This window comes from Argentina anserina, chromosome 6, assembly GCF_933775445.1.
Source record: "Argentina anserina chromosome 6, drPotAnse1.1, whole genome shotgun sequence".
NCBI classification, from domain to species: domain Eukaryota; kingdom Viridiplantae; phylum Streptophyta; class Magnoliopsida; order Rosales; family Rosaceae; genus Argentina; species Argentina anserina.
In genome coordinates, this window is record NC_065877.1 from 3,394,919 (window position 1) to 3,419,401 (window position 24,483).

A 24,483-nucleotide genomic window follows, 5' to 3' on the forward strand; every position below is an offset into this window, starting at 1 on the left:
TGTGTCGTAAAAGTTGCACGCATGAAATAAAGTGAGTAAATCTCACTATGATAAGTCTACCCTTGGCGGTGACTCATATTTACGATTTCTTAAAAAGAGTGAACTGTGACATCTAAATAATATAGTGGGTTGTGTATGTGTACAAAAATGGTAAATACGATACATATATATGGGTTACTATATTATATAATGTTACGCTTTTATTTCAAATATGATTGTATTGTTTTTGATTAATTGTGGTGGATGAGACTGAAATGGAGATAACGTAATTTCCGGTATAATAGATTATTGGAGTGAATATATTTATATTATTGTGCAAGAGTCGCATGTTTGTAGTACATAAACATGTGTGGATTGTTATATTGTACGTGTTTTAACATTGAGTCTTGTTAAAACGTTTTCTGGTCTTCAGACGTTGTTGGCATCAAATCGGAACCAAACCTTGGTCGGGTGTCAGTTACGATCAGTTAGAGCTCTAGTCTATTTGTTGGTGTACTGCATGAGGAGTAACAGATGGGTTGTCTGGGTCTCATGAGTACCCATGTTTTAGAATGATATTGGGTAACATATGAGTTACTCAGTGTCTGCCAGTGTACTGCATGAGGGGTAACCGATGGGTACCTGGGTCTCATGAGTACCCATGTTTTTTTAAATGATATTGGGTAACATATAGGTTGCTCGATGTCTCATGAGTACACATATTTTTAAATAATATTGGGCAACCAGATGGGTTGTCCAGTGTCTCATGAGTACTCTTGTCTTTAAATGTTATCTATTATATTTCTGTTGTATGCGATGTATATTACAATGTTGGTTTACTCATACGGGCTGAAAAGCTTACCGGGTTTGTGTTTACAATTCCGGTGCACCAATTCGATGGTGTAGGAGATAGTTCTGTAGGTGGGATTAGCAGATTCAGAGGATTTACTCTGAAGATTGTTGAAGATTTATATATTCTGTTTGTGGTGAGGATTAAGTGAATTTTACATTTCCAATTGTTATAATACTAAAGGTATAAACTGGTTATGTATTATTCAAGTCGACTGAGTCGAACTGTGAACTCAGTTTTGATACACTGTTACTATAAGATGATTTCAATATATTTGAGATTGTTTTAGAGTTTTCATGGCTTTAAATTCGAATTTTTATCATTCGAAATTTCGGAATTGTAACAAACAGCTCCTTACATATATGCAATTCTAAATTTCTAATATATCTTCCATTCATTTCATAGCTTTTATTTTATCTCTACTGTATATAAAAATATCATTTATTGGATTCTGTCAATATATCCGATCAAGGCAAGCAAGCAAGAAAAATTGTAACAATGATATGATGACAATAACTAAAAAGAAGAAAACTAAAGATGTACTTGCATGGTGTGGATTTGATTGTGACATATCTGATATACATGGATTAGCTTGTTAAAAGGGCCACAGGTTTAGTTTAGATCACCTGGTTGGTTGCTGCATGCTTCAAGTTCCATTATTATCGAGTCTGATAGTTAGGCGCCTACTATTTCCATATTCAAGTGCAAGCTGCAATAAGATGAAATCACTTGGCTTGGATTTCATAGGGGGATATTTCCATGCTTTCATACAAAACTATGAATCCCACTTTTGACTAATAGCGCACATGATTTTAATCTCAAAAGTTTTCGATTATAATAAGAGCAAGAACAATTCTGATAGTGATCGTTTAAGCTTCAACTGGTTTTATAGGGTCCAGTTCTGTGAGACTGGGGAAAAACTAGAACATTCTTCATTTTCATCTCTTCATTTTCTTGGTGGAAGAATGACCCATCATGGACCCGATCTCTGATCTTCCCCGCTTGTTTTTAGTGTGCTAACTACTTAATCCTGAAGGTTCATGCATGATATCTTAATGGGGTCCTTCTGGGTTTTTAGCTTAGCTTTTTCTGCAGACTTGAAGATTTGCCAGTCATGGAATCGAGTCATGTCAAAGGGATTTCCTTTACTAAGTAGGTTAAACTTGAGCTTTGGTTTGTTTGATTATTAGCAATGATTTGTGTGGGTTAATTATGCTGATCTAAAGGTCTTATCCAAATCACTTTTCTTGATTACATGATCATACCCACGCGTGATATATGTCATTACAGGAAATTAAGGAAGATTGAGATTGTGCTGTGTTTATAGGTCAAAGATGTTGCTTAGTTTATGTAAGATCATCACGTTAGTGGACGAGCAGAAATCTCACGTAGGATTTATTCTTAATTCTTATTCTAATGCTCATGGTACTTGTGATTATAAGCAATCAAAGCCTAATTATATATCATACAAGATCTAGTCCCAATCATTCATACGTCAGATAGTGTTCATAGATAGGTTATCAGATTTCAATCTAAAAGAGGTATTGAGTAATCCTTTTACTACAAAACATAAGGGTCAATGAAATATTTGGTGCGTCGATGTCTTCGTTGATACTTCTTGTACAACTCGCTGATACATCGTGACATAATAATAGTATTTATAAAAATTTCATGATCGCTTTAATTATTAGAGAATTATGCGCAACTAACACTTATATTTTTCACAAATTTGCAAAACCACCTGTGTAAAATTCTCTTTCAAAATTAAGGCCAATTGCTCGGCTAAAGTTATAGTAGTCGACATGGAGTTGTTTAGGATTATCCACACTTGATAGGAATATCGATGGGATGATTCCAATCCAAATGTGAAACCAAAACATATGGATGGCAATGGTGGCAATTGGCAAAAGCCAAAATCTTGATTCTCTGGGTCTTAGTTAGTGTCCGGAAAAGAAGAAAAAATATAAGAGAAAGCATCACCAGTCACCACCGCCTCCACCACCACTATGACAACAAAAGAATACACATATTATTGGCGAAGGACTCAACAAGAGGTGAAGAGGTGTAGTCTTAATCTGCTTCAAAGTGACTGCTCAACTCAAAAGGTAAAGGGTTGTGCTTTTTTCTTCCAAAAACAGTTTGGCACTCATCATTGAGGTTACCGACACACTCTCAAACTGCCCAATGAGGCAGACCCTCCAAGAAGGAAAGATATATCAATCTTAGTAAGGACCCCTTACCATTGCTTTCTGAATCCAAGTGTCATTGTATCATTGACAATAATATGATGATCTTCCCTGTGCAGAAATTGGCCTAGTCAAAGAGCACTCAGATTATAACACAGCCTCATTCCATCCAGCTTGGATTAAAAATGAGCAAATGAAACGTGCTTATGAGAAAGGAAATATGCAACCAAAGTGACAACACAGACAACCACCAATCTGGATTGTTGGATCATTGGATCATCCATATCCAGTTTTTAGAAAAAGACTCTAATCTTTATAGAGATTTATTATTAAGCAGATTGACTCCAGGAATAGTTCTACCTCATTTTGTTTGCGCCTCAGACAGTCAATATTCTGGTGAAGAACAATGCTATGTTACAAAAATGGGGCAAATGGGGCGATCCAATTTTACAAGTATAAGAAGGTAACTGAATAAATTTACGAACAAATGTATACCACACCCCATCAATTGATATATCTCAGCTCTAATGTGTCTTTCGAAGTTGGGGCTCTTCTGATGAATACCAGCATGGTCCTCACACTGGGGAGGGGGGGGGGGGGGGGGGGGGGGGTTGGGGTTCACGGCAAAATGATGTAGGATAACTTAAGTTCCCTCTTGATGACTGACTCGTGGGGAAGACGGCGCTTATTTTTGTTGGTTCTGGTCATCGCCGAAAGCCAAAGCGAAAATCTGATTGTAGTCATTTACAAAGTGAACATCAAGACCTTCTTTTACATTAGGTGCAAGCTCATCAAAGTCCTTCCTGTTGGCTTCTGGGAATATGATGGTCTTCACTCCACTCCGCCTTGCTGCTATTGTCTTCTCCTTAACCTATATTGTTCAGAAAGAAGGAAGTTTCTATGAGTTTGAGATGCAAAATGTACACAAAACATCAGATATACAAACATGGAAGTTAATATCAGACATCCATTACCATCACACTTCATTGAACAGATGAGGTGCACCGTGCACGCAAGTGACAAATGAAAACTAGAAAAAAAAAACATAGATAGAAAATAAAGGGGAACATGACATACTCCGCCAATTGGTAGGATCCTGCCAGTTAGTGTTACTTCCCCTGTCATTGCCAAGTCCTTCTTAACAGGCTTCTTCATGGCACTGGACAACATGGATGTGATCATAGTGCAACCAGCACTTGGCCCATCCTTTGGTGTTGCCCCTGCCGGCACATGGAGATGAAGCTTGGAATCCGCAAAGAAAGTGTTATCTGGCTCTTTCTCGAGCAATATCGATCTGGCCACAGTGTGAGCAATTTGGGTACTTTCTTTCATAACATCTCCAAGTTGACCAGTAGCATGAAGCGCTCCTTTCCCCTCTCCTTCCTCAACCTGAGTGGTCTCTATATACAGGGTGGAACCACCCATAGCAGTCCAAGCAAGACCCATAACAACTCCAACCGGAGTCTGTTCATAGATGCGATCAGCATGAAAAACTGGTTTGCCAACAAAGTCACCCAAGTTTGATTCATCAACTACCACTTTCTCAACTGGTTTTTTCACTTCACCCTCCTGAACTTTCTGAGTTTCTTCTGTATCCTGGAAAAAAAAAAACACCAATCAAATCCTTCTGGGAAACCACATAATTTTAAGGGCAAGAACGTATGGCCCAGATACATTGAATAGCAACTGACAAAGAAAATACAAACCAGAAGGGACAATATTTCATGAGTCACATGAGTCACACACTCACACATTACCCAATATGATTAAAATCAGTACTATACCTTTGAATGCGTAGGTACATCAGTATCCTGAACTTCAGAAGCTGCAGTTTCATCTGGGATAGTTACACTTCCCACAGAAGTTTCAGTATCATGTTTGTGACCTTTACCCTCTGCAGACTCATCTGCAGTTTGTTTATCGCCATCAATGTCTTCTACTCTGGCACCATCAAAATCTGCAACAACTGCAGGTTCATCTGGGTGATCAGACTTACTGACGGGAGTCTGTGCTTTGTCAGTATCTACAGGTTTATCTGATTCTCCTTGCCTAACAAGTTGCAAAGCTATCTGCAAGGCCATAAAAGATAGGTTAAAAGCATATCACTACTCATATGTTCATAAATGATATTGTGCAAGTAGCAGCTCCCTGGACCTAAGAAAAGCATTGAAGAACCTTAATAATGGTATCAATTCCTGTTTCATAGAGATACTTTGACAAACCTTGCGGTAGATCTTTTCTATGTGCTTTTGGAGGTTCCGAACACCCGCTTCTCGGCAATAATTTTCTACGAGAGCAAGAAGAGCTGCATTGGTCATGTCAACCTGTATATAAAACATTAGTATGCAGATTGAATAAATGGGTATAACCACAAACAAAGATATTGATATCAGTACGTACCTGTTCAGGATCGATGCCGCACGCCTCACGTGTTGTCTTCTCCAAATAGTCTCTAGCAATGTGCATTTTCTCATCAGTAATATACCCAGCAATGGAAATGACCTCCATTCTATCCAAGAGAGGAGCTGGTATATTCTCGACAACATTTGCTGTACAAACAAACAGCACCTGCAATATAAAAAAATTATAGCTTGATGAGAAACTATTCTGGATCCTATTTCCATGCCAGAACCTTGAATTGACACTTTCAAGTGAATCAACTACACATGTGAATGTGTGAAGAACTGAAAAAGTCTATTGCGGACACAAACCTCACAACAAGGAACCTATATCCTAAAATACAATCGCCCCCTCCATCTTCTTGATGATAACTTCATGTTTGAGTTTAGGGTACCAGGTTTAAAAATAGCATATAAATTCATTTTTCACTGGGTTGAGAGTTCGGATCTGTATTAGATGCCTTTTCATTTAATATTACTGGTGAACTTGAAGACTGGATGATGCCTTCAAATTCAATAAAACTAACCTTCGTGAGGTCGATTGGAACATCAAGATAATGATCCAGGAAATTAGCATTTTGCTCTGGATCTAGGAGCTCCAACAAAGCACTAGCCGGATCACCAGCATGTCCCCTTCCCAACTGCCACAAAACAGATGTTTTCATACCCAATCAATATATTATGGATCTTGAAAACCACGTGATATTTTCAGTTAAAATATTAAAATATGAAGCAAGAGAACCAGCCCTATATTACCTTGTCGATTTCATCAATTAGTACTAGAGGGTTAGCTGTTCCAACATTTTTAAGGCATTGGACCATCTTTCCTGGCATAGCACCAATATAGGTTCGGCGATGTCCCTGGATACAAAATAGAGTTAGGAGAAGTAGCTGCACATAATACTCCTGTTCATAATGTAAGGATATTCCCGTATACCTTGATTTCAGCGACATCAGATAACCCTCCAACAGAAAATCGGAAGAAATTACGATTCAATGCACGTGCAATTGAACGACCAATGCTAGTTTTGCCAACTCCAGGAGGGCCAGAGAGACAAATGATTTTTCCTGTGAATATATAACCATAATTGCTAACGATAAGCAGGAGCTTTAAAGCAGTTTTTACAAATGAAAGATAAATACAAGTCAAGGGTTGAGATTAGTGTCTGGAAAACAGGTAACCATGCATCCAGGGAGAGAGGAAAGGCCATAAGCCCATAAAAGTAGTAGAATAAAACTATACCAACCTTGTGAGATTCCTCTGAGTTTTCCAACAGCAATAAATTCCAATATCCTCTCCTTCACATCATTTAATCCATAATGGTCTTCATCAAGAATTTTTTGAGCCCGCAGAACATCAAAGTTCTCATTACTGCAGTTAGAATTGAGATAGGCAATACCAGTATACTGGAAATTAGACAATGGTACAAATTCAATAACTGTTCCTAATTTCAGATAAATATAAAAGGAATCAACATTATCGCACTAAATGTTCCTCTTATAGTTTCTTTAAGACATTTCATGCTAGTATCCATTCTAGCTCATAATATGTTACAGAAACAATAACTCATACCAACAATAGACTCCATGTTGATAGTAGATCAGTTCTATATTAGAAAAAAATCAATACTTTGCATTGATCAGTTTCAGCCAGTCCCTATTTATTTTGCCACTGCCATATATAAAAGACTGAGGGCGACGTCTTTAGATAGAAGTCGCCTGTAGCATTATCGAGCTCAAAAGTTGATGAGTGATTAAAATGGTTCCTGACCAACTGTAGTACTGATTTACTCAAACAAGCCTAAACAAGTTTTACCAAAATATGTTTAAAATAAGATAAAACAAAATTACTAATTTGAGTAGGGCAATAACCTGTAATTTCCCCAGGGTATTGACGTCAACCAATCTAGGTAATTACGTGTCACGTTAAATTCACTTGAACTAGCCTCCAAAAGCTGTAGTTTTGTAAGCTCTTCTTCTATCACTTGCAAAACATGAGGTGGACATTTATCCTTGTTTGGTTCAAGCCTCTCCCTGAACTTTGCTGCGCCACGGGATACCAAATTGATGCATCATTACCATTATGTATCTGAACAACGAATAATTAAGAGAACCAAGAACCATCTTCACAAAACACTTGAACCATATGCAGATCGAAATGATAACAAGAAAGCACGAAGAGCATACAGCCACATTAACCTAGATGCAAGCATTCTATAAATAGGACTTTGCTTTACATGCAATATGAAATGTTGGACTTGGGACACACGGTAGATCCAATAAGATTTTCACCATTCATATCCAATTATAAACATTGACATACCAATTTTTACTCCTCAAGTCCAGTCCCTCAACTTGGGTTCTCATTATGATGACTCCCATATATAACAAATGCACAAACTCGTATAATCAGTACAAATGTGACTTGGAAAAGGTGGAACATCACTATATATACATGTATGTGTTTGTATACGATTATGTATATGCAAATAAATTCATAATGAAAAAAGATTATAGGAAGTCACTAACCAGAAAGTGCTGTTTTGTCATCTGTCTCTAATCCCAATTCCTGCAGCATGTCAAGCCAATTAAATTCCAATATGTCCCAAAGGGTAAAATAAGGAATCTAGGCAAGATCAACCACCCACCACATGCCATTAAGTAAACTATTATACATGGCCGGTGAAGATGCAGTTGAAGCATGGCATAAAAGTTAACTTGAAGTGGAGAAAGTACCTTCTTTATGGCTTTAAGCTGCTCATTCAATAAGTAGCGGCGTTGCTCGCGGCTTATCTTCTCTTCAATCGCTTTTGCAATAGTTTCCTACGTACGGACCGAAAAAAGAAGAAGAAGCAAATGAGTATATAATTGTAATTGAAAATAGGTGACAAGTACACAAGTTAAGGTATTAGCATCATAGCCTGACATACCTGAAGCTTGCTGATTTCCATCTCTTTCTTCACTAACTCCAGTGCCAGATTTAAACGTTTGTACACCTGAGATCGAAAATTGTAGTTTTCAAAAGCATTCAGGATGATATAATTGAATGAAAAGGCTGGTCAAAACAGTTCTGAAGATTGACATCGTTCTTAACATACAGCGGCCAGGATGGAAATGTTTGCAAAAAAAAAAACAACAAGATAAGCTATCTAATTCTACAAAACCCCAAGTAAGATTGACTCATACTTACATCCAGCTCTTCAAGCACTTGCTGGCACTGCAATTTGTTTGCACCAGATATTGCAGCTGCAAAATCAGCTAACCTCGGGAAATTAAAGTCACCTATATGCTGAACAATTTGGGAAAAGAAAAGGATATTACAAAGCTGTCATGACAAGATTGTAAACCATATAATGATTTAAAAAACAAGTCACTAAGACATTTAAACAATTTCCTACTAATTCAATCACTATTGTAGAATGTAGACTGCAAGCAAAAGATTCTAACAAAATCGAAAAACAAACTGAACCTGAGTGTATGTTTGAACATGATCTCTCCAAAGAGAACTAGTCTTCAGAACATCTCGTAAAGTTGCTATAACCTCAAAAGATGTAGCCTTTATGACATCATCATCCTTATTATACGGTTTATTCTGTAGCGCAAGAAATTTTCCAATTAGAATGAGGGATTATAAGACTTTGTCATACATGTGGAACTTCCTGCAGTTATAATTCATTTTGAGACGATGGATATGTGGACAACGTACCTTGAGATGATCAACTTTTACAGTCAGTGGATCCTCATCAACCTGTAGAAAAGCGATAATGTTCCTCAGTTTACTACAATACTGATATGTACTACATGTCCACATATCTAGGTGTACATATTGAATATTAATAATCGGTTCAGTACATATATATTGTCATCAGGTCATTTATATATCTGCAATTGACTCATGAGGCATATGCAAGGAGTTAGACATGGCTTATCAAGACAATCATTCAAATAATAATGCTTACTATTTATTTCCCCTTACCATCTCAGTAATTCGAAGTCGCCTATGACCAATAAGCACTACCTGGTCTCCTTGGATGCTAGAAATCTGATATGTCAAGACAAGTACAAACAGTATCAAGAAAAACTGAAAGGAAACTCATCCAGTCAAGAGGCTGAATCCACATTAACCCTCAGAGCCAAATTTGATACCTGCGCAAGTGTCCCAACTTCATGCAACCGATTAAACAAGTCCTTCCCTTTTAACTCATGTATGCTCTTCTCCGTGTCAGAACCTGACACCAAACTTGGATCAGTCCCTGGCTCATCCTTCACCAGAAAAGCTCCAGCGTATGGAGCTTGCCTTTTCCGGCTTTCCTGTAACGCCGCTAGCAGTTTTGGATCCTACACAACACCACTCAATCACCACTCCAATTCCACTCCAATACACAACTGATCCAAAACTCAAGTGAAACACATTAAATAGACATGAATTATAATGCTACCTTCACATATATCGGCATGTAGAACCCTGGAAACAGCGGTCTATGAGGCAATGGCAAAGCTAAAACCTTCATATCACAAACAAAAACATAAACTTCACCAATAAAAAAAATTTAAAAAGCTTCAAACTTTGAATTTAATAAGCTTCATAAAAACCAAAGCTTTTCACCAACCGTTAGGTAATCCTCTGGTCTAGGGTTTGTGGACACTATAGCAGAAGAAGCCTTAGCCTCAGCCTCGCCCTCACTCCCCGCCGCCTTAGCCTCCACCTCAACCACCTGATCGGAGCCGTCGCTTGCATCGGAGCAGAAAAACGCCCGGCGAGTCATACTAGGCCGGTTCCGGCCAGTTAGAGAGCTGAGAACCCGGAGCAACGGCGACGACATTTCAGCCGACCCGGCCAGGAGGCCCAATTTAGGGCCCAAACTCTGTAGTGAAGAAGAAGAGAGAAGCTTCAACATAATGGTGTAGTACCCAATTCAATTGAGACTCAAACGAAACGAAACGAAAGGTTGAATCTTTATTAGTGTTATAGGAGAATCGCCATTGAATTGGGGTTCAGAGCTCAATAGGGTGCTTCAATTTTGTGACTAAAGCCCTTCATAAACCCTTGGTTTTTTCAGCTTGACGAAACTGCCCCTGCTTGTTTTATAAGCACAAAGCTTTGGGTTGGTTTTATAATTTGTGTGGGGGGGGCAAAATGCATCACAGGCTTCAAGTTCTGAGGCCTCTGTGCTCTTTAGCTTGCGACCTTAGCAAACCCACATCGGAAAAATTGAATCTTGCGGTGGTTTCAGAGCTTCTAGCAGAGCAGAAGTGGCCAGAGCAAAGAACCCATCTCAAAGGCTCCAACTTTGGTTCAGTTCTTCATCAAGTTTGGGACTCTGGAGCAGATACCCAGTACTGATTCTCAGGTACTTAAATAGTTCACATAAGGATTTCAATGATGAAGTTGATTTAGAACTCACTTTTAGGTTCTTTAGCAGAAGCCAAAAGGTACTCAAGGATTAGATCTTTTTTACATGAGTTTGTTAGAAGCAATGATGAGATTTCTAATGCTGCAATTTTTAGCTCACTTTCATTGGATAGCAACCATTTGGGTGCAAATGCCAATATTGTTAACTTGTTGGTTTTGGCATATGCGAGAAATGTGAAGACCCAGTTGGGTGTTGAAGCGTTTACGAAGGCTGGTGATTGTGGGTTTAGGATGACATTGTTTGCTTGTAACCCTTTGTTGTGGGCTTTGGTGAAGGAAGGTGAGATTGGGGGTGTTGAGTTTGTCTACAGTGAGATGATTAGGAGAAGGATTGAGCCGAATTTGTATACTTTTAATATGGTGATCTGGGGTTTGTGTAAAGTTGGGAAATTGGAGAAGGCAAAGGATGTTGTTAATGATATGAAGGCTTGGGGGGTGTCGCCGAATGTGGTTAGTTATAATACTTTGATTGATGGGTATTGCAAATTTGGTGGGTTGGGGAGGATGTATGAAGCTGATGCGATTTTGAAGGAGATGGTTGCAAATGGCGTTCAGCCGAATCAATGTACTTACAATAATTTGATCAGTGGTTGTGGTATAGTTGAGAATATACCAGCTGCTGTCAAATTTTTTAGGCGATAGTGAAGCAGGATTGGAAACCGGATGTGTTTACTTATTCTTCACTGATTAATGGGTTGTGCCGTGTTGGGGAGCTTGATAAGGCTTGCAATATGCTGGAAGAAATGCGTGGCTTGGGTTTGAAGCCAAATGTTGTTGCATATAATGCTCTTATTAATGGGTTTTTTTAAGAAGGAGACGATGAAGAGAGGATGAAGAGAGCTAAGGAGTTGTTTGATGACATTAGTAGACAAGGCTTAGAACCGAGTGTTATAACGTACAATATCTTAATTGATGCTTACACAAAGGATGAAATGATGGAGGAAGCATATGAGTTGTATAATTTATTAGAGAGAGGAGTTTCTCCAACCACTTCGACCTTCAACTGCCAGATTGCTGGTTTGTGTAGACAGGGGAAAATGGAGATAGCCTTGAAGCTTTTAGATGAAATGGAGGGTGATGGCTTGAGAGCTGATCGTATATCATATAACATGTTCAAGCAAAGAAGGGAAGTCAAATAAGGCACAGAAACTCGTAAAAAAATGTTCAAGAAGCATTTGAGTCCAGATCACTTAACATTCAACTTTTTGATGGATGACTACTGCAAAGAAGGAAAAATGACTGCAGCTCTGAATCTGAGGCCAAGGATGGAGAAAGGAGGGAAGCAACCAACTGTTGCAACATATAATGTGTTGATCAAGGGATATTCTGAGAAGGACAAACTTGAAGATGCTAATAGGCTTCTTAATGAGATGTTGGAGAAGGGGTTGATTCCAAACCAAACTATTTATGAAATAGTAAAACAGGAAATGATGAAGAAATATTTTGCTCCTAATGTAGATTGGCACCTGTATGATCTCCCTAGCTCTTAGCATTTGAACGAGAAAATGAATAGGTTTCATTCTCACTGTTGTACAGTATAGACTTCATTTCTAAAGTAGCATATCAGGTTTTCTTATACATCCATAGGTGCTCATCAATATGTTAAAATTAATAGCAGGAGGAGAAGCATTGTGCACATATCGGTAGTCATATCATGGCTTTAAAATTTCTCCAGCTCTGGGAAATCTAGTGGAGAAAGGAAAACTGGGGCCTTGTTTATTCCTACAGCCATTCTTTAAATTTAAATCAATGGAGGCAAATTTTGATTCAGTTGATATATAATTGTTGCTTGACTCGTAGCGTTGTGGCGAGTGTGGTAACATAAAAAGCCAGATATAACTTGAAGTTTGAGCATCAAAATCTTGGCTGCAGACCATGGTTATCAGAATATCTGTAAATACAATTTACTGTTTCTCCAATTGCAAATCTTTGTAACTTTATTACCAGCTGTGTGCCTTTTATCAAACATAATGTAATAGTGTATGTCCAACTCAGGAGTACTTATCTATAGTTTTCAATGTCACTAAGGTAAATCCTAAATGATCATAAGTGATCTTTTGATACTTTTTTATGAGATAGAACAGGGTTTTGAAGTATTTAATTTGTAAAATTCACGATCAATTAGATTAGCTCATTGTGTGGTCGTTGTAAAACTCAAAGTTAGAAAACACACCAATAAATAAGAGGCAAGTGCTCAACTAGAGTACTAGACGATACGGTGCGTTTCATTTATAAGTGAATCAAACACGGCTGTGATTTAATTGGAACTCATAAATGTCAAGTCTTGACTTATAACCCGAACACGGCTTCGTAGATTCTTCCCCTGTTCTTCAAGCTTCCCCATATTCCAGTTCCAATACCCCAAGCTTTGATTTAGGATTTCCTTAACATTCCAAATTGGTCCCAACTCCCATGGATTTCCAGATGAGTAGGATTCAAGTAGCGGCCTTCGTAGTTGGGATCATCGTCCTCAGTATCACAGGTGACCCTCACTTTGCTTTACTCCATTGGATTACTATCTGACAGTGCTCAACTAGAACTCAAATTTGGAACATTTAGTTTCTGTTTATCTTATTTTAGAATTGGGAAGTTTAGTTGAATATGTAAAGATCTGTGCTTTTTGTTTCGTTGGGTCTTGAATCATATACATTCAGTGTTTAGTTGCTGAGAAACTTCAAGATTTTATTGAAAATTGAAGTTGATTAGTTATGTTCATTGTTGCTAAAACCCGGATCACACATTAGTACATGTTGTTTAACCAAATCTCTCATTTGATCAGGTTGAGTTGATTGCAATGTGGTGATGATATGTTTATCTTTGTGGTTATGCTAATATGCTGTGTGTGGAAGTAATAAAATGTGGTTGCAGCACTTGAGAATCTATTTTGCTTTAGGAAAAAGAACAGAATTGGTCTTCAATATCAGGTTGATATGATTCTGCTGAAGGGTGTGGAGCGGTCGTTTGTATTAGACTGTTGTAACTAGGAAGGTGAATCACAACCAGATATTAGTGTTCAGTTATCGTTGTAATGTTACATGCATTCTTGTTAAAATGGAACGATGCATAACATTGTTTAAGCACCTCGTATCTGGGAAATGATCTTGTTCAGAGTAATGTAGTTAAAACACATTTGGAGTTTTTGAGGCACATCTAAAAGGAAAATTCTGATTTTACGCCTTTGAAGTCTTATGTTCTCATCGCCTGTTCATATGTCCATCAGTTATTCAGTCTTGTTGATGCATCGAATATATGTGTTATTTAGTAATATTCAAGTATACGCACTTTTCTTCTGTTATAGGCTAAGGCTTTTTTGTTTTCTGTTTATATAGCTGAAAAATGTCGGCAGCTGGTTGGGGAAGAGCATTCGTCTCAGAGTGGGAAGTTTACAATCATGAATTGTTTTGATATGAGTTCTGGAACACTAGCTTGTGGGGTGAAAGAGGGTGTGAAACTATATGCTAACAACCTCAGATCTGCTCATATCGAGGCAGCCAGGCAGAAAGCAATAGAAAGTGCTTTGGTTGATGCATTGTCACAGGGGATGGCATCTAATGAAGCGGCCAAGCTAGCGCAGAAAGCAGGAACAAAGGCAGCAAAATTAGAAAAACGGCAAGCCAAGCGAATAATAGGTCCTATAATCTCGTCTGGATGGGACTTTTTTGAAGCTATATACTATGGTGGTGCGGTGACAGAAGGAATCGTCAGGGGCACTGGCACCTTGTTTGGCACCTATGCTGGAGGCTTTCTTGGAGACCAAAGGCTCGGGAGGGTTGGTTATCTTCTGGGAAGTCAATTGGGAAGTTGGGTAGGAGGTAGGATAGGATTGATGGTCTATGATGTGGTTAGTGGAGTAAATTACATAATTACATTTGGTATACCTGAAAGTAGTGAAGTTGGTGAAGCTCCTCCTAATGAAAGTTCTGATGACTCTTACGTTAATGAAGCCCCCACAGACACGAGCTCTGAAGATTCTTACATCAGTCAATTGGGCAGCTGGGTAGGAGGTAGGATCAAATTGATGGTCTATGATGCTATTTTTGGTACAGCCGAAAGTAGTGAAGTTGGTGAAGCTCCTCCTTATGAAAGTTTGGATGACTCTTATGTTAGTGAAACCCCTGCATACACAAGCTCTGAAGATTCTAATGTATATGAGTCTTCATACGAATCTCCCAATGAAGAGCTGTAAGACAAATGAGCTTTGTGAACTATAAAGTTTTTCATTACAATTCTTCTACTCACAGTTCTATTCTGTAGATGCCATATAGGTATAGTTTCAGTACGTGACTCATTCATATTGGTGCATATTTCGTTACATGGTACTTCCATATAGATTAGTTACATTCTTGCACTGACCTTTTCTGTAAAATTCATATACAAGTGTGATTCGCTATGATTTTCTGCTGTTGTTATTGTAATCCAAAGCCAAGGCCATTGTCTGTAGGCTTCATCAGTTCATATTTCTTAAAGACATGGTCAACTCTTTATAAACCAGAGATCATTGTTTTTTCTTCAATGAACCAAGTAAATGCACATTCATTTATTTCGTACCTTATAGATAGTAGATGTTTTGGTTAACTGAGTTCGAGTGTAGTAGATATTCTTCATGTCCTTTTTGAAAAAGAATAGTGCACTTCTCGGTTCTCAGTTTATCACTGGTTATGGCCTTGCACCTCTGATCAACTACTCCCAGTTTCGCTGAGACTTTAGCAGAAGGTATTGGAAATGGAAATTTTGATCTACATCATACTTTCACTGTCATAAATTATTTCTAGATTAGCTACTATAACCAGTATGGCGTGTGGAGAACACATAACCTTGCAAAATTCTTCCATATCTTCTTACAAATGAAAGCAACTGTTTGCACTTGCACTTTGATCTATACACAGCCTCTCCAGGCTAAGACTGACACTTTGATAAACCATTCCCAAACTCACTAGCTAGTGATAAAACTATGACCAAGAGAACGTGTGGAGAACACAAAACTTGCAAAACTCTTCCATATCTTCACACATATGAAAGCACATCTGATCAACTGCTTCTGTTTTTCGCTAGCAACACCATCGAAAGGTGACAGAAAATGGAAACTTATGCTCTGTACCATTCTTTCACCACCAAAAAGGCATAACCATATAGAAGAGCTTCCATCAGTGATACAACTATGACCAAGAGGACGTGTGCAGAACACATAACTTGCAAAACTCTTCCACATCTTCTCCAAAACTGAAAGCAACTGCTTGCACTTCAATTCAAGGAAGCACTCTGGATATGGTCTGGTCCCTATTGCAATCTCTGAGCCAAAATCTATTAAGCTAAGTGAGTGGCCCAAGAACAGGGGGCTGCATGGTCAGCATGGACTTGAGAACAGTGTGGGTCGAGATCTGAGAGGCCCATCACATTCAGGACCAGTGTGAGGCACATGGAGAAGTGTGGTTAGCGCACAGCCATAGCTTTTAGTGCGAGGGAGACACGCAGCGATTGCTTTAACGCCATTGTGAATTTGACTTGATTCTAGCCAGGCAATATGCTGCCCCTCCTTAGCTTTATTTTTGGATCCTTTTGTTTTTAATATTATGCATGCTTAGAGGCACTACCTTTCATTAGTGCCCGATGGCACACCCAGCATAACTTTGTCTTTAATTTTTGTTATACCGAAATCAATCGATTCTATGAATGAGTTAAATCTTGGTTTATAATCTTTCTCTCGTTATTTTGGACGTGAATTTTTTTATACCGGTGCGTTAATTGACCGTATTAATGAAAGAGTAATGTTACAGATCCCAAAAATATATACCAAATATGAATCCCAAGTAACGTGACACTCGCCACATAATCTTTGTTGACCTGATTATTTCTAATGTGTAAATAAGAATTAATTTGTTTGTAGAAATCAAATCGTATTGAATATGAGCCAAATAGAGGAAGAAGATAGGAATTAACCTTAATCTCAGTACTAATAATACGCACCAGACTAATGCAATCCCAAGCATGAGGGCGCAATTTTGATGCAACTTCTCATCTTCTTTCTTGTATTATGAAGTGTGCTTAGTTTTCTAGATTTCATATGTTCACATGAATACTATTGTAAGCAAAGAAGGAAAGTGAGAAGAAGTTTTGTCCTATAGAGTTGCGGAGATCACAGGGTTGATGCCTAGTTGTGATCGACTGACTCTTATGTTTGTCTAATTCATCTTCTTCCAAGGTCAGATGACGGTGGCTTGGTGGAATACAATGGAGAAATTAAAAGTTTCAATTGCATCTATTATTAAATACGAGAAATAATTTCTTTTATTTTGTTTTTTTTTTCAATAGATAAATAGTTGTAAAATAATATACCGTGTGGAAATTATATACTGATGACATGGCATGTGCCACATCATTTGGGATGTTATTTTGGTGAAAAAAATTTTGGGTACATGGCATTTTCCTGAATGAAATATAAAATAGAGATATAGATTATATGATAAAATTGAGATAGCCTTAAAATGTTAAATTTAATAGTTGTGAGTTATGACATGAATTCTTAATTGGTAAGATGCATTCTCAAAGTGGAAAAATAGTTCACGTGTGAGAAATGTTAACGTATCGTAGCCTGACCTAGAGCAATATTGAAGTTTAAATCTATAAAGATGGTCTAGATGTTTGTAAACTTATATACATTGACAAATTTGTTGAGATAGTCAAAATGTTTATTCCTTAGATTGTTGGAGAGCAGAGATCTCACATCTAAGAAGTGACAAAGAAAATAAAGCTTATAAGTGGGTGGATAATAACCAATTGTACCGAGGCCTTTTGTGATTAAAACCCAACACCTATGAGGTGGTTAAGTTTGGACAATATCGGTACAGTTGGTCCACGGGCCACGCTTGTCGCTGTTTAACATAGATGACTTTGAGACTTGAGAGAAGTTGAAGCTAGCTCATTACGGCCAACTCATGATCCAGAGGTAAATCTCAACATGCTGTATGTATTAGTGTGATTCAAGGCCGGATATATGAGTAGTACGTCCCTCTACTGTCTATGTATGTGAAATTATTAATGAAATAAAATTGTTTGATTTCTTCAAGAAAACTCACACACAACTATATGATTAGTTTTGTAAACTTTTTTTTTTATGATAAAGAAATTGATACTGAATTTTCAAGACCGCACTATTTACGGTTCGAGACATGTTTGAAAATCTCAAATATGTGTTTGTCTTTTTTCTAAAGAGTTACAGTTTCAGTCTTATTTTCTAAGTGTTAATTTAGTGTTATGACAAATAATGTGTGATTTCCTATCATTCTAAAAAGAAAGAGCTTTGTATGGAAAAGAATATATCTCATTGAATTCAACGTCGAGTAGTCGCATTACCGCTCAATAGGCGAAAGCGAAAAATAGTACTGTAGTAGAACGACAACGGAACAATAGAAAAGAACATTATAAGAAACCATACATCCATTCAACATATCAAATGTCTACATCTACAGCTTACCACACCTCCCCAAGTGGGGTTTTTCATTGATTATTCAATGGAACGACAAGAAAAAGAACTCGCGATCGGGAGAAGGCAAGTTCTTGCTCGTCAGAATGGTTTATATAATTTGAAAATATTCATGATTCATGAATTTACATTCGATTTTGCATTAGAATGTTTGCTCTACGTATCTAGAAGAAATTAAGAGACACGATAGAATTCAACAAATAGTACCTTAATTATTGATTATTCTAATTTTTAGTACATCATATTTGAAAATTATCGCATTAATACCTCAAGTTTTTATTTCAGTCTAATTTTAGTTTCTTTTGTCAATTAACACCGTTAGTGGCTTTATTTCTAACTAATTTGTAAGGGCATTTTCATCACTTTATTTCTCACTAATCTCATTTAGTTTATAGCCAGCATTTTATACAATTCAAACCAATTGTTATATAGTCATTTTCTTTTACTTTTGAAACATTTTAAATGCCTACGATAGAGTTTTTAAGCATATTATTATACCAATAGGGTCGTTGGTTGATGGACATATACAATATGAAATATATGCTGGTTTATTTTATAATTGCGAACTTTAACTTGTTTATAATAGTTGTGGTAAATGAATGATACTTATTAATTCTATAATGAAATGATATGAATTAATCAACTTGTTTTTTTAATTTTAAATATAAGTTGAAATTGGAGGAAAATGAAAGATGAAATCGGAGGGAAATGAAGTGACGAAATGTCCCTAAAATTGGTGGGAGATGAAACAACTAACGGTGTTAATTGATGGAATAAACTAAAATTAGGCTGAAATAGAAATTTGAGGTACTGTTTGTGTCAAAATAAGAAAATCTAAACAAATACCATATGAAAATCTAGGACGTTGAAGAATTGGGATTGTAGTCTTTGCCATCCAGTGTTCAAAGGAGCTTTAATTATTGGGATTATAGTGGCCATCCAGTTTATGTAAGGGCAATTATTGGGATTATAGAGGACAAAAGAAACCAAGAACTGTATAGAGTGGAAGCTACTATATATATCTATAGTCCTTTTACGAAGGACGGTAAATGAACAACTCAATGCAGATGTCAACATAATTTGATGGGGTTGAACATAACTAATTTATGCTGAAACTTGAAACAGCATAGATTTTTTCTTTGCACCGATATCATACAGTATATACTGTTGATGACGTTCAAATAGCTGGTAGTATTTAAATGAACCTATTTAAATTTTAAAATTTTATATAGTTGCAGAACCAGAATGCAGAACTGGACCGTACCATTGATTACTTATTATTATTATCAGGCATAAAGATATAAACCTATTTGGAAGGTGTAGAATTAGTCGTTTTGAATGTTCAATGCCCTTAAGCAATAAATTAGTGTAAAGAAAGAAAAAAAAGCTGAATGGATCTATGACTTGGAAAGGGTTAGGGTTTTGACAAATTTAGGGTTGGCGAAAGTTAAACTCATTCCCGGTGAGGTCCAGTAACATAAGAGTTAAAACATATCAAACTAGTATCACTTAATACAAGTACAACCCAGAACTTAGTTTAACGGTGAGCTGATTTGCACAGCAAATATAGCTGGAGCATGAATGCCAACCATCGTAAAGCTATCTGGGGATATCGAATTTATGTTAATACGTGAAAATAAGGGATTGTATAGTTTTGGACTTGGAATCATTGTTTGTAATATAAGAGGATAAGGCATCGGTTGAAAATGTTTAGTGTGAAATGAATGATGCTGATAGTAACCAGAGAGACCTGCAGTACACCCAAACATCGAAATTCATTTTATTTCTTTTGTATATGATTTAGTTTTGTCTATTTTATCTAATATAGTGTCATTTTGTGTGTGAAAGCTTGAGGAATAGAATCTTTCAAGTTTCAACCTATCTTAGCTTTCATCATCTTACTCATCAAACTCAAAGTTGACCTGATATATATAAGTTGTAACAGTGTCAGAGTTACAAAGAGGATGAACATCATGAACTCAAGTACATGCAGATGCAGTGCCACACTGGTAATACCGTAATACTTATGAAGAAAAAAGTACCCAGATACAATACAATACCAAATTGCTGGCCTTTTCACTGCCATTCTGGTACTCATTTTTCTGCATTCAATGTGAGATACGTATCCAGCACAATTTCTACAAAAGGGATAGGCTTAGACGCATTCATGCCTTCATGGTATTACTCTGAAATCTTAATTGCACCTATCGGCATTGGGATCATGGCCTCGATCCTACTCCCAAGAAATTTTCTCATGTATGTAAGAAAAAAAGTATCCAGAGAGCTATCCAAATTAATGATGGTAAATACTATCTAGGTTAAACTATTGAAGTTCTCTTTGTATACAAAAAGAAAAGAAAAAAAGTTCATATATGTTTTAAGTTCAAGAATTTAACCATCATAATACTGTTTAGATATAAAGTTGTGTGATTTTTTTGTCGTAAAAAAGTTGTAATTATTTTTTTCTTTATAAAAAAAGTTGTCATTTGCTAGCTAAGTAATATCCGGGTTTAAGTTAATTTGATGTCAAAATTACCATGACAAATTATACTATTCCGGGTGGCAATAAGTTGATGATATGAATCTCATGTAACTTCAAACAACATATGAGATATAAAAATTTGAATCACTTCATTCTTTTACTTTTAAACTTAAAACTTAATAAATTTATGAGAACTTATACGACTTAAAATTTAATAAACTTATCAGAACTTATACGCGAGACCCACGTACATAGCATAACTAATAATGTATATAAATCTTTCACAACAGTGACCCACTTGTGCCCATAAATAACGACCTTCAAAGCCTCGGAGGAACACCATCTCGAGATAGCTAAGCTAATAATCTTTCTACTCTCATTCATTTCACTTCATATCCTCATAGTGTCGACATGTGCTGCCATGGCGATGTTTTGGTCCAAAGAGTATGCCAACTCTACGAGCAAATCTCAAGACTCGAGAGCCTCAAACCCTCCCAAGATGTCAACACTCTCTTCACCCAACTCGTTCTCACATGCATGCCACCATATCCAATCGATGTCACCAAATTATGCAAAAGTGTGCAAGAAATAAGGTCCAACCTCATAAGACTCTGCGGAGAAGCAGAAGGACTCTTGGAGTCTCATTTCTCCTCCATCCTGGGCTCCTATGAATACCCTCTTGACCATCTCGACATTTTCCCTTACTACTCCAACTACCTCAAGCTCAGCAAACTCGAGCACTCCATCCTTACCCAACACTTTCCTCATGTCCCTTCGAAAATCGCCTTTGTGGGTTCTGGACCTCTTCCCCTCACCTCGATTGTTTTGGCTTCAAACCACCTCACCGCCACCTCTTTCCATAACTATGATATCGACCCGTTGGCCAATTCCAAGGCTCTTGGCTTGGTTAAATCTGATCCTGACCTGTCCAAGAGGATGGTGTTCCATACCACTGACATAATGAATGTCACGACTGGTTTGAAGGAGTATGACGTTGTGTTTCTTGCTGCTCTAGTCGGGATGGACAGGTCTGCGAAGGTGAAGATCATCGAGCACTTGGCCGAGAACATGAATCCCGGAGCGATTTTGATGCTTAGGAGTGCTCATGGTGCTAGGGCTTTTCTGTATCCGGTGATTGAACCTTGTGCTGATCTTATAGGGTTTGAGGTTCTTACTGTTTTTCACCCTACTGATGAAGTTATTAACTCGGTTGTGATTGCTAGGAGATCCTCGTATGCACCGCCGGCGGGGATACCCTCATCGCCGCTCGAACAGAAGGCTGGGCTTAATGTTGGTTGTGTAAAACTGCCCAACAAGTGCTCTGAGTTTGAAGCCTTCAATCCTCTCAATCATGGCAACAATATGATCGAGGAATTGGTCTTTGATCAGGAGCAGCTTTCATAAAGTGCTCCCTGATAATTTCTTCATGAGGTCATGTACTCATGTTCCTTAATCATTTGCATGGAAATAAGGTCCAGTTAATTGGGGTATTATGTGTTTTATACATGTCTCGCCTCTTAAGTCATAAGTCTACTGATTGTTAGATATCCAATTAATATGTATCATGGCATTTTTAGTTGTAATAAATTTCATGAAAACTTTACTTATCAGTGTTTTTTATGTTTGTGTCGCCTTGATGTATGTCGTTTGTCATTTTTCCGTCAATGTATTAGTTGTAACGACCCCAAAACTCTGAGCCTAAAAACTCAAAATTCTAAAGTCGTTAAACACCAAATAATCTCAAATAAATCGAAATCATTAAAGCGTAACAGCGGATCACATCTGAGTTTAAAATATAACTCAGTCAAGCCGATTATTACAAACCCAAATGATAATTCAACATATAACAAATGGAATTGTATAATCCTCACAACAACCTCACAAATAAAATCACACCAAATCACACACACAATCCACGCTGGAACCTCACCACGACTGGATGCGATCGACTTCGAGTCTTCGGGTCGTCACTCAATCACCACTACTCAGCACCTGCGGAAGTATCCCCTACACCATTGAAATTGGTGCACCGGGATTGCAACACAAACCCGGTAAGCTTTACAGCTCGTATGAGTAAAATATTAAAATAATTCTCGTCTCATAAAAGACACAACTCCACATCAACACAGTATAATGAAAATCATGAGAAAACTAGCAACCCATCTGGTTACTCTAATATTTTCACAAAATGGTAACTAATGAGCGCTGGTACACATCTGTTACCCCTCACTTAGTATACCGCTGATGTTGGGCAACCACCCGCCACCCAACATCCAAAACAAGCTGAGTACCCATGAGCAGATAACCACCCGTTACCTCCATGCAGTACTATGGCAGACAGACTAGAGCTCTAACTGTATCGTAACTTTCGCCCGGCCAAAGGCTAGGTTCCGACTTGCCTCACATGTACAATAATCTCACATCATATTGTACCACACATCACGTCCGAAGACAAATCACAACATTTCACATTTTCCGTGATAAAATCATGTACAATAATCACACATCATATTGTACGTTTTAAAACTTTCACGATATATCCACAATAAAAATCATAACAGTATATTATATAGCAAACTATATACATTCGTATTTATTTACCATTTATACAATATATACATAGTCCACTATATCCTATACATGTCATATTTCATAAACACCTGAAAAATTACGTACGATAATCTCACATCATATCGTACCATTGAAATCACATACACATGCACCATTTTTCTGTCACCGAGATGACTATTTTCAATGAATTAATAACAGTATGTAATTTAATGAACTATATATATATATGTACTTATTACCATTATACTGTATATATGTAGCTCACTAAATTATATACATGTTGTAATTCATTTAATAAACACACTTGCAAAAATGTTGAATCACCGCGAGGGTAGATTCGTAATCCAGCGAGATTTTACTCACCTTATTGACTTGAGCGTAATTCCACAATTCGCGATGCTAATTCCTTTCCTCGATTTAACGATCACCTTAAAAGAATAAGAAAAGAATTTAGAATCGTTTCGTAAACCTTTAAATGCCAAAACAGTAATATACGGTTACTGTTCAGCAATTTTGGTTTATACGAAGTTACTGTTCACTGTTCACTATTCACGGTTACTGTACATTACTCAATTAATACGTATTTCTGTACGTATAAATATTATATACGTATTTCTGTTTAAAGGTAAATACAATCTCAGTAAATAAAATTTACTACTTACCTTTTACAAATTACTTTTTACATTTACTGAAAGTAATTTATATTTACATTTACCGAAGGTAAAACTTAATTACATTTACCGTAGTAAATAAAAATTACATTTACATTTACCGTATACAGTAAATTACCAAAATACCCTTCTGTCAAAACTGTCCCACCGCCGCACGTGGCGGCGCGTGTGGCACACGCGCCACCTCCGGCGGGCCGCGCGTGGGGCCCACGCGCCACTCACTGTGGCAGCGCGTGTGATGCCACCGCCACCGCGATTCTCTCCTCCTCCTCCTCCTCTTCCTTCCCGCGGCCTCACACCGCCTCCTACTCTCTCCACGCACTCCCACGCGCCGCCTAGAGCGGCGGTAACCCCTCCCTTCAATCCACCTCCGATCTCCAACATCTCCGCTCCAAATCATCCAAAAATTCACACAAACAACACAACAATCAAGCTATACTAATCCCTCACCT

At 37.5% G+C, this 24,483-nt stretch overlaps 3 protein-coding genes and 1 pseudogene across 3 annotated transcripts; 3 read left to right on the top strand and 1 right to left on the bottom strand.

Moving 5' to 3' along the window:
• Positions 1 to 3,315: 3,315 nt before the first annotated feature.
• Positions 3,316 to 10,435, bottom strand: LOC126798446 (lon protease homolog 1, mitochondrial). The gene is made up of 20 exons (XM_050525418.1): positions 10,025 to 10,435; positions 9,854 to 9,919; positions 9,561 to 9,752; positions 9,391 to 9,456; positions 9,121 to 9,162; positions 8,884 to 9,006; positions 8,605 to 8,703; positions 8,345 to 8,410; positions 8,151 to 8,237; positions 7,944 to 7,983; positions 7,287 to 7,458; positions 6,662 to 6,786; positions 6,352 to 6,482; positions 6,171 to 6,275; positions 5,942 to 6,055; positions 5,416 to 5,583; positions 5,238 to 5,339; positions 4,800 to 5,084; positions 4,093 to 4,611; positions 3,316 to 3,886 (listed from the first exon to the last, which is right to left on the bottom strand). The coding sequence occupies exons 1-20, from the start codon at positions 10,310 to 10,312 to the stop codon at positions 3,701 to 3,703; spliced, it is 2,976 nt and encodes a 991-aa protein (XP_050381375.1). The 5' UTR covers positions 10,313 to 10,435; the 3' UTR covers positions 3,316 to 3,700.
• Positions 10,436 to 10,551: 116 nt separating this feature from the next.
• LOC126800961 (pentatricopeptide repeat-containing protein At1g09820-like) lies at positions 10,552 to 12,603 on the top strand (annotated as a pseudogene).
• Positions 12,604 to 13,117: 514 nt separating this feature from the next.
• On the top strand, positions 13,118 to 15,295 carry LOC126799370 (uncharacterized). Its single transcript, XM_050526570.1, has 2 exons — positions 13,118 to 13,309; positions 14,157 to 15,295. Exons 1-2 carry the CDS (start codon positions 13,240 to 13,242, stop codon positions 15,011 to 15,013), a joined length of 927 nt encoding a protein of 308 aa, XP_050382527.1. The 5' UTR covers positions 13,118 to 13,239; the 3' UTR covers positions 15,014 to 15,295.
• Positions 15,296 to 21,155: 5,860 nt separating this feature from the next.
• LOC126799344 (nicotianamine synthase) lies at positions 21,156 to 22,233 on the top strand. The gene has a single exon (XM_050526529.1). The coding sequence runs from the start codon at positions 21,201 to 21,203 to the stop codon at positions 22,191 to 22,193; it is 993 nt and encodes a 330-aa protein (XP_050382486.1). The 5' UTR covers positions 21,156 to 21,200; the 3' UTR covers positions 22,194 to 22,233.
• The last annotated feature ends 2,250 nt before the right edge of the window (positions 22,234 to 24,483 follow it).

Coding starts and splice junctions, on each gene's coding strand:
- LOC126798446 (XM_050525418.1), bottom strand. CDS start 10,312: ATGTTGAAGCTTCTCTCTTCTTCTTCACTACAGAGTTTGGGCCCTAAA. Junction 6,276..6,351: donor CTGATGTCGCTGAAATCAAG/GTATACGGGAAT, acceptor TTTTGTATCCAG/GGACATCGCCGAACCTATAT. Junction 5,584..5,941: donor TTCCAATCGACCTCACGAAG/GTTAGTTTTATT, acceptor TTTATATTGCAG/GTGCTGTTTGTTTGTACAGC.
- LOC126799344 (XM_050526529.1), top strand. CDS start 21,201: ATGTGCTGCCATGGCGATGTTTTGGTCCAAAGAGTATGCCAACTCTAC.
- LOC126799370 (XM_050526570.1), top strand. CDS start 13,240: ATGGATTTCCAGATGAGTAGGATTCAAGTAGCGGCCTTCGTAGTTGGG. Junction 13,310..14,156: donor CATCGTCCTCAGTATCACAG/GTGACCCTCACT, acceptor CTGTTTATATAG/CTGAAAAATGTCGGCAGCTG.